Source organism: Toxotes jaculatrix, chromosome 7, assembly GCF_017976425.1.
Source record: "Toxotes jaculatrix isolate fToxJac2 chromosome 7, fToxJac2.pri, whole genome shotgun sequence".
Classification (NCBI taxonomy): Eukaryota; Metazoa; Chordata; class Actinopteri; family Toxotidae; genus Toxotes; species Toxotes jaculatrix.
The window spans coordinates 21,858,738-21,868,668 of record NC_054400.1 but is presented as its reverse complement, the minus strand read 5'-3'; the positions used below and the strand labels follow the sequence as shown (position 1 = coordinate 21,868,668).

Sequence of the window (9,931 nt, the reverse complement as noted above, 5' to 3'; positions counted from 1 at the left end):
TATTTTGTTTACTTTGTTAGACAAAAAAATGCGAATGTGCATACTGAATTTAATAAACTTCTCTCTTTGGCATGCATAAAAATTGCTTCGACAACACAGATATGTGTGGAACGTTACCACAACTACAATCATATTGACACCGACATACAATAGAAGTACAACAATAACCACATACTCTGAAAATACAGTTCACATATGTCATTCCCACTGTATGTTCTCAGACCTGTGAGTATTGAAAGACAGTCTGGAGATGCTCCATTTACACTGCATATGATGCTGCAAACCACTGCAGGCTATTGACAGTGGATTTAAACCTTGAAAGAGAGCAGTGCACCTTTGTAAATAGTGTTTCAACTGCCCTTGATTTCAGACCGTAGAGAACCACACATATGAAATGTATTTCAGAGTTCTGTTGCTCATTAATATCAGAGATCTGCTTCTTCTTTGCACGTATTTGTCAGACAGTGATGCTTTTATCGGACTGGACTGGCACAGTGAAAAATCACAGATGGTCACACAGTTACAATACAGGTGTGATATTGCCTCATGGGTTCCTTGGTGGAGCACCAATGTCACACAAAGGACATTCCACTTACAGTTTCTAATATAACACATACTGTGTGAGAATGTGCTGAAATGCTCAACAGTGCACTGATCTTTTACTTGTTCTCTACAGACATTCACTCTCTCATCCCGACTTCGTTGTACATCAGAGGCGACATTTTGCGAAACACTTATTTTTATCCATGTAGAGGATGAGACAAGACACCAGCAATCTACCCACACAGGAAGTTATTTAGTGAGAATTAAAGTGCAAAAACATAAGTTGGACAATCATCAGCTAGGCTACAGCAAATTTTGCCTCACTTGAACTGGAGACTTTTTCAGGAAGAACACTTATTGATTGAAATTGTGAGGTGACTCCTCGCTCCATAACATTCAAGGAGTTGTAATTCCAGTGTCATTCAGATTTGGATGGCTCAGAAGATCTTAGCAGGTCCTCTGTTGTACTTGGTCAAGTATAGAGAAAGACACAGCTTCACATTCAGGACCGATCATTTTATGACCTTAGCGAGACATCATTCGTACAAACTCTGTGAAAAGAGAGGGGGAGCATGACAAGATGCAGCAGCTGCACCACACTCTACTGTAAACCTTCAATAAATAGTGTGTGAAAGCTGCTTTACCTTCAAAGTCAACAAGCCCATCACCGTTCAGATCGACATCCCTCAGGATATCTTCTACTTCCTTTAGGCCCACCTGGAAAAAAAAAACAGGTTGGCAGAAGTAAGTGTAAGTAGAGCACCGCACTCGTTTCAAGAATAGTTTAGAGGCTTTCCGTTATATTACAGTCCAAATCTTACCTGTTGGCCCAGCAGCTTTCTCATTGCATCTCGGAGCTCAGATGTGCTTATCGCACCATCTCCATTAGTGTCAAACTGAGGACAAAAAGCAGAGGAACAAGATTAAAAATGGAAAGGCTACTTGTAAAAATCAGTATGAGCAGAGCTATGAAAAGCAGTTATCAAACTCTGAATCCAGACACTCTTACCTCTCTAAACGCATCTTTTAATTCTTTTATTCCAATCATGTCGGCAGTTTCGGCGAGGAGTTTTGGGCCCATCAACTCTACAAAATCCTCAAAGTCAACATGACCTCCCACTTAAGAAAAAGAGATTTTGTCACAGAATTTCAAACCACAGTATGCACACAGGATACAGTGATAATTTGTGACATATAAATATGTAAGACAAGTTCATGTCCTTACAGTTCATGTTTATTTGTTGGCTTAGTTCAATTAGTTCCATTTCCGTGGGCATGTATCCCATGGTTCTCATACAGTTTCCTAGGTCTTTGCAGCTGATGAAACCGTCCTTGTCCTTGTCAAACTCTTTAAAAGCATCCCGCAACTCTGTTGAGCAATAACAGAAAATGTATTAGTAACTGAACTGTATGGCTCTTATTTTTTTCTTACATGCTACTTTTCAGCTGTAAAAACAAATTTTGGCCGCACACGGAAAAACTAGTCTCCCTTTTCATTTTATTTTACTCCTATGTTTGTCCGTCAAAGCTCTTTGACAAACCTGTGATGCGTCATTTCACAGTAAATTTTGTTTGACTGCTTAACCTCAGCAAAGAAAGAGAAAACACTAAAGAAAGAGAAACTTACCATCCATTTCTTCTGGCCGCAGCTCTCTGTCCTATTAACATATATAACATTTAATCACTGGTCGGTACAAAAACAAATTCACAACGCATGAACAAAAGCAGTCATTGAGATCGCACACCGTGACAAACACACTCTTCTGTGTATGAAGTACATGCAAACATACCGCTGACAACGCTGTGACTTGAGTGATGCCCAAACCTAAATCAGCAACCTTCTCCATAACAGTGCTCAGCTGGCTTATGAACTTCAATGTGAGGACGCCCAACAATAAAAGATCTTAACAGTGGACTGGAGCTATCTCACATCTTGATGACAAAACCCCAAAGTATTAATAGGCTGATTCCAATAAAGCATGACTGGGAACCATAACCCTCAAGTTCACAGAAGAATGTGGCTGTTTCTATTTTTTTTCAGAGCCTTGCTTACAATGAGCACAACCTTTAAAGGACAGAGAGAGAGGCAGACATATCCCAGAGCCCTCAGGGGTTAACAGCAGGAGCAGTGAGAAGTCTAAACACAACATTGAGTGCTGACGTCAGGCCCAAAGAACTGTCTGACCGGAACCACTGAGATAGAAAACACAGAAAGCACATGAGCTGAAAGAAGCACAATCAGCCAATCCAACATGTGTGCATGCACAGCACCATCAGCACTTCCTCCTCCATCTCTGCCTGTTCATCATCCATCATCATTTACACTGACATGTGCTGGGCCAGATCAGTTCACTCAAAAAGCTCCACTGCTCTGCTGTTTTCACTGAGATGTGAAAGTCCAAAATATTAGTTTGACATTTCAGGGACTGTGCTTATTCACTTTATTGAGAGTTTGTTGAGTAGACTGATACCACTCTCAGAACTGTCTCCTAAATATGAAAGTAGATTAGCTTAGCATATACATTGTAAACAGGTGGGAACAGCTAACCTTTGGATAGAGCCAGGCTAAGTATTTACCGTATAGACAGTATATATACCTTATAACTCTCTTGGCAAGAGAGCGAGTAAGTGCATTTCCCAAAATGCATCTCTACACCTGTTTGACCTGTTTGACCCCTGTAGAAGCCTAAAAGGTTGGAAACCCACTGATCTAAAGTGAGTAACAAATGAAGTGAGTATTGTTGTATTCATGAACCCTGTGTGTAATCACAAGTTCCCAAACATTCTTGTGGTAATTTGAGAATTTTCAGGCTCAGTCCTTTCCCAAATCATGTGTGTTCCCTACTTTGGCAGGTGGCAGGGTTCCAGTCAAAAGCAGCAAGAATGGAAATAGTAAGAAATGATGATGGAAAGCAGGGTCTCCAGTGGTGAAAGTTGTTACTGCAGCTTGTTTAGCACTGAAAGAAATCCTGTAAAGGTAAGCTCTACTGTTATGAACAGAGACATAAGCAGATAAAGAAAATAGTGTTTGTCCAGACTTACGTACAGCCTGCCTGCACTTGGCTATGCCTGTACTCAGGAAGACACAGGTTTGTCCCAGTATGTTGCTCACGAGAACGCAGTTTTGTGTCATGGAAACAATGGACTCCTGATAAGGCCCAAGATAACCTGGGTGACCCATCTCCTCACAGGACATCACCCCTCTGAGTCTCCTCTCAGCATCCTGGAGCATCTTTCCAGAGGGATGCAGAGACAGAGTTAGAGATCCGCAGAGGCTTCAGAGCACAGTGGAATAAAGGTACAAACTGAGAGAGGATGTGTGACAGTCAGTGCTGACTCTACATCCTGGAAAATAAGCACTAGATTAAATGGAACCGTACTTCTTTGTAAAAGTATTACGTGTGTTGTGCATGTGTATAAGAGTGTGTATGAAACAATGTTGAAAATATGAAAACAAGGCAGAAATGTAAATGCATCAATAAAGCAGCATGTTGCCAACTTTCCACTCATTGCTCATAACTGTTTATGTGCCACGTTGTACGGACTGGCACCTCACACCTATACACTGTCACTGGAACAGTAAACATACTCAGAAGCACAGAAAAGGGCGAGCTGAAGCGCCAGGGAACAGGCTGCATTATACTGTGAAGACATTAGGACACATTTTGTCCTGTGGGACATACACTGCTTTTTAGAAAATAGCACCTGTTACACCACAAAGGTCTGCCAAAGTCTGAAGCTATTAATTTAACATGAGGTCAACAAAATATGCCCCGGGGCCATTTCTCTTCATAATCAAGTAACTTTCACTATAAACCAACAACATTAAACAGTGTGTAAATTAAAACACCAAATTGCATGTTCTAAACCTAAACTGAGTCTAGTGTAAATTAACATTTTGACTGATTTTGACTGTTTTTGTAAAGACATGGTCCACAAAACACTGTGTGGACATTTTCAAAAACACTGTTAAAAATACTCTAAATCTTCTACAGGGTTTTTGCAGTACAATGACTGACTTCATCGACATCCAAGTGAGTTTGACCAGAAATAACAAAAGCAGCTGCACACAACTATGCAAAATTATAAACACAAATTCCAAAAAATGCCACACTCCCGTCAAGTTATATTTAGCAGTTTCAGCTCTGAATGCACCACAAAGTCCACCAAACAAACCGAGAAAGACAGGGTGTAACAGTGCATCACAATGAAAGCAATCTTACCGTTCTCAGAGGCCAGTCTAAGCAGTTTCCCATACCAAAAGAGAAAAGAGACACTAAAAAGGACCATGAGGACTTTTTCTCTGTTAAGTTTGCAGTTTGGGTTTTGAGAGGAGTGCAAACTCTGGTTTCAGCAAGACCCATGAAGCCTGGGGTGCTAACCTACAGCTGATTGAATAAACTGTTAAACTGCACCGTGCTGTACTGTCTGGCATAAATGAAAGAAGCAAAGTAGCGCCAGTCACACAGTGAGAGAGAGAGAGGGAGTGAGAGAGAGAGAAAGAGGGGGAGAAGGATTAAGAGTGAGAGTGAGAAGCTAAATGAGAGAGGGAAGTGGACAGAGGAGAGAAAGAGAAGTATGCCTATTAAAGGAAAAGAGGGTGAGCGTGTGTGAGATATTTCACCCAACTGTCACACTGAACAAACTGTTGTGGTTATTCTGTGAACAACACACACTATTCAACACAGCATCACTGGCACCAAACATAAGAATAAACAAGAGATGTGTGATAAGCTGTGTCAGCTTTGCTACAGGAATATACACAAAGCTGCACCTGATAAGTAACCTTTTACGTCAGGTCACACTCACACACACACTTATTGCAAGGTGTGTGCTGTTTCTATGCTTTGAAAATCCGTACCAGGCACGTTTACAAGAACACTGTGTATGTAGTGTCCTATTTTCAGGCTTGCTGTCCTCCTCACCTGCACTGTCACACTCAACCGCTAGACTAATTTGTCTATTTGCAGCCATGAGATTGCATTTGAATTCATATACTGCATCTCATGTTTCTGCATGTGTCTTTGTTTTCTCCCCTCCCACACAAACACACACACACAGCACACACATCATCCTGTGCCCTCTGCAGGCAAAGACAAGGTCACTCTGACCTACAGCAGCCACATGGCATCACAAAGAAACAGATAAAGACTGCGAGAGGCAGGAATGTGGTTACTGTGTGGTCCACATGTTACCATGAAATATTTATTGACGTGTACTTGTGCAAATGCAATACTATAAAAATCAGATTACAGGTAGATGATCACTATCTGTTCATGTGCAGTCCCATTCTGGCAAGTCAAAACTCTACCTGTAGCCAGAGCAGTGAAATTTGTGTTTACAGTCATTGCATTGTTCAGACAAAATGCCAAAGGCAGTGTGTGTAGCTCTCAAACCATGTGTTACATTTCTGTCTGTCATTGAACTCCTCTCCATCTAGCTGTCTCATCAAAGACCTTTTTCAGGTCACACTAATGTTTTCACAGAGCTGCTCGCAGACTGACTCACGGGTTATTTGTAGAATAGGCTGTCATATACCCATCAGCCACAACATTAATAGGTGTGAGCATCAGAAGAGTTTTCTCTTGAAGCCACAATGGATGCTCTCCATGTTCCCATTCGGAGCCTATTTTACAGTTGAGAGCTTCCCAGTACTGTAGCATCTGTAAATCATCACTTGATTCATGGTTCATGATCAGATTAAAATCCAAACACCATAGATGGAGGCAAACAAACTCTGACTTCTGTGGAAGAGACCTGAGAAATGCCCTCAATAAACAACATTATCAGATGTTTATGCAGAGCTTTGTGGGGATTTGTTAAGTAAAACTAAAACTGTTTGCAGACTTTAGCTCTGTGTGCAAAAATTACGCAAAACCACATCGCTGGTGAGGATCCAAGCATATTCAGCTGAACTCATTTTTTTTGTATAAATAGATCTATGGCTCAAAATAGAGCCTCCATCACCAACAGGACCATCAAAGTGATTTCCTTCAAAAACAGAACACAACAATCACAGCAGTGTTCCTGATTGAATGACGCAGGAACAGGAATATATATCTTTGTCTTTGACCAAATACACATTAGCACATCAGAGATTTCCACCCCTTTGATACTAGAACATTTCATCTGCTCCAGCACATCCACTTCAATAAGGAAGGGCTGTCTGACTGAGAAGGTCTGTAGGAGGAAGTACTGTATTTACAAATTACATAAGAAATGAATGTGTAGAACAAGCCTTTTCCCCTCTGTCAGTAATGACAGTGTTTGCAGGAGGTATCACAGAGTACATTAGTGTTTATTGATTGGAAACAGGACGTCAATGGAGCCAGAAACCACAGTTAACCACTTCTGTAGAAATACTTGTAACAAAGCTCTATTTTCAGCACAGCAGCTCTGTAGGGCAAAACTCAGTGAACTTAAAGCAACTGATTTTTCCTTTTTTTTTTCTCTTTTGGATGAAGTGTGTAGTACCAGAGACACTGGTGTCATCCGTTCTGATTGGTTTACAAAACCTGATTTTCTCTTAGTGAACCTTCTATTAGTCCAGACCATAGAATAGGCCATTCCAAATACATTTCACATGAATTGGGATTTGGGTTTGGGGTGTCACTGTCACAGCTTGTCAGGGGCCACACAATCTCCAGGAGCCCTCCCTGCCCTTCACACACTAAAACTCTTCAAATGGATTTTACCCACTGGGGGTGATTTAAGACAGACACATCTGTGTTAAGCAACTGATGGGTACATTATTAAATTTCCTATATTTCAAGGCCTTACCTGCCCAAAGAGTGAATTGAGGATGGTGCGTAAATTGATATCGGATGCACAAGAAGCAGCACTGGACCTCCGGGAGCGACGAGATGACCTGCTGGACAGCGGGGCCAGGGAGCATGAGGACGGTGAGGGACTGCTGACCTGACCGCCACTATTGGCCAAACTGGCCCCCTTATGGTCCCTCGGTTCACAGAGAGGAGCCCTGTCGTCGTTGTTGTCCGACAGCGAGGGCACCCTGGGGACCGGGCGGGTGTGAGTGTGACAGCGGCGGTGATGCTCAGGTTCAGGTGCTCCCGCTGCCGAAGGACGGTCCTCCCGGTGGTGCTTCCTGCGGTGGTGGCGGTGTGTGGGTTTGGACGACCTGCAGCGCTCCCTCACACCTCGGCCCACCTCACCGTTTGGCTCCGGCGGGTCGGGAACTTGGCTGCGAGGGGCATGTGTCTTGCACTTGTCCCGAGCGGCTGCGTTATTACTACTGTCCTGACTGCCGATGAGGGACGGGTGGCACAGGGGTCTCCGGGCACTGATGTCGCACTCGGCCGACCAGAAGGACTCCTCGGCTTTGCTGCTGCTCTGGAGTGCGGCGGGACGGTGGTGATGCTGGTGCTGATGCTGATGGTGATGCTGAGTTCTCCGGCTTTCTGCTGTACGTTCAGGGAAGTGTGTGGGTCTCCTCGCCGCCGAGGATGATTTCAATAAGGAGGTCGTGGATTCAGATTTTGGAAAGGAGGAGCTCATAGCTGCGGATCTGGTCTCGTCGGTCTCGGCGGGCTGATCCTCGGCATCATTTGCGGTTTTCTCTCCATTGTCGACCCATATTCTCCAGCAGAGCCTGGCCGCGTTAAGTTAGGCTACATTTCAGCACCTGATTGCTGTGCATCAGCGCAGCCGGAGCGCGCACAGACAGCGGAACAGAGGGGCACACACGTCGCTGCAGAGCGCGTCACCTTTTCATTGATGTGAATGCTCGTCTCTGGCATCATGGCAATGACGTGGGTGTGGACGGTAGTAAGGTACACCGCTGGACGGCAAACTTTTCCATGTCAAAGACAAACCTAATAGGAAAAACACGGCATCCATGGGATGAAAATGTGCCCCGTTAGGAACTCAGACATGTATGTATGTATGTCACAGAGCTGAGATGCCATGATCCACTGTAAGCAGAGAAATATAGTTGTCTAATTGTTATGTTCCGTTAAAAATAATGGAATTTAATATTGGCTTTATCCCATCACTGAAGCTAATGCTGAATTATTGTCAGCAAAGAGTTAAATCTACTCTAAGTCTACAATAACAATTTTTTTGGTCATAGACAGTGATGTGGCGTGAGAGACAAAATCATATCTATGTTATTTTTTTGTCCTCCTATTGGACAAAATATCAGAAACACCAGTTACTGTAACCATTTAATTCTATGGCATTCAACTGTAAGAAAACAAAAACATCACCATATGTACAAAAATAAAATCCTCGGTGTTACAACACAAACAACTGGATGAAATGGAAGTGATATTATACAACTATACATTTAGTCAGGAGGCTGGCGGGTATAGGACTCCATCAGCTACACCTAGAGGTCCCTACATCCTACTACAGCTAATCAGCCCACACAGCTCTGGCTTCTGAGACACATTTTATAAAAAAATGTGCCTGATTATTATTTTAAATTCTGTGAGTTAGTGGTGTCGATGCATATTGATCAAAGGATAATGCTTGCACATACACATGCATCTCTGTATGAGCTTTAAATTGTTGCTCCCTCCCACCATGCCACAGTACTCTCTCTCTTAGACACACAGAGCTTCACACTAAGGTCTGGACACTTAGCAGTAATCAACAATAACTGCTGTGGTTAATAATTTAAGAGCTGTGAGACTGCAACAAAACCAATTCTGTGGCCACAAAACATGCAGTCTAAACCAACACTAAGGCCTCTATACATGAGCTATGTGTTATTATTGGTGATAATTAGCACCAATCCCACATGAACATATTCCTCTATCCATCAAAGCTATAGGCCAACAGCTGTGGAACCACATGGGATTCCCAGTGAAGGATGCTGATTTGTGTTGGGAATCCCTTTCCAAATATTAACCTGTGCGCATGTTCTTTATGAACCCACAAAGCTAAGTCGTGCAAGTAACACTGACACTGCTGTTTTTATTTAACATGATGTTATTGTTGCCTCAGCATTTTAGTGCTTTTTGCTTCATTTGTTCCAGAGCCAATACAGGTAGGAAATAACTGCTGTTATAATGAGAAAACAGAGCAACACTGCATGCCTATGCCTCCCTGTGCCACTGCTATAAAATTGCATCTGGCTGAAAAAATGAAACACAATTTATTTTGTCCCTTTTGCTAAATGCTTTGGGAACGACAGTGTATCATCAATGTTAGAGCGGCATTTCTGCACAACTTTTTTCTTCTGAAATGGTTCATAATGCAGAACACACTAGAGTAAAATCACATGATGTGATGTCTGTCTTGTTTCAGATCTGTCATATCTGTGTTAAAGTGACACGTCTGACAACAGCTGGTTAAATAAGATACTTGACCATTTATTAAATGTACAGAAATACTGTTCAAAATCCACACAAGAATGTGTTAAAGG

General features: G+C 42.5%; 1 protein-coding gene across 2 annotated transcripts; it reads right to left on the bottom strand.

Moving 5' to 3' along the window:
- cabp1a (calcium binding protein 1a) lies at positions 1 to 8,058 on the bottom strand. 2 transcript variants are annotated; one of them, XM_041042361.1, is made up of 8 exons: positions 4,767 to 4,885; positions 3,590 to 3,775; positions 2,171 to 2,201; positions 1,769 to 1,912; positions 1,553 to 1,662; positions 1,365 to 1,439; positions 1,188 to 1,260; positions 1 to 1,094 (listed from the first exon to the last, which is right to left on the bottom strand). In XM_041042361.1, exons 1-8 carry the CDS (start codon positions 4,797 to 4,799, stop codon positions 1,069 to 1,071), a joined length of 678 nt encoding a protein of 225 aa, XP_040898295.1. In that variant the 5' UTR covers positions 4,800 to 4,885; the 3' UTR covers positions 1 to 1,068. The 2 variants fall into 2 exon arrangements, with proteins under 2 accessions (XP_040898295.1, XP_040898294.1); XM_041042360.1 differs by lacking the exons at positions 3,590 to 3,775; positions 4,767 to 4,885 and adding an exon at positions 7,324 to 8,058.
- Positions 8,059 to 9,931: the final 1,873 nt, after the last annotated feature.

What these genes read in the sequence shown, in the direction of transcription:
- cabp1a (XM_041042360.1), bottom strand. Translation starts at nt 8,058, where the DNA reads ATGAGCTCCTCCTTTCCAAAATCTGAATCCACGACCTCCTTATTGAAA. An exon ending in CCAACAAATAAACATGAACT is followed by an intron (nt 1,663 to 1,768) that starts GTAAGGACATGA and finishes CTTTTTCTTAAG; the next exon opens with TGGGAGGTCATGTTGACTTT. An exon ending in TGGGCTTGTTGACTTTGAAG is followed by an intron (nt 1,095 to 1,187) that starts GTAAAGCAGCTT and finishes CTCTTTTCACAG; the next exon opens with AGTTTGTACGAATGATGTCT.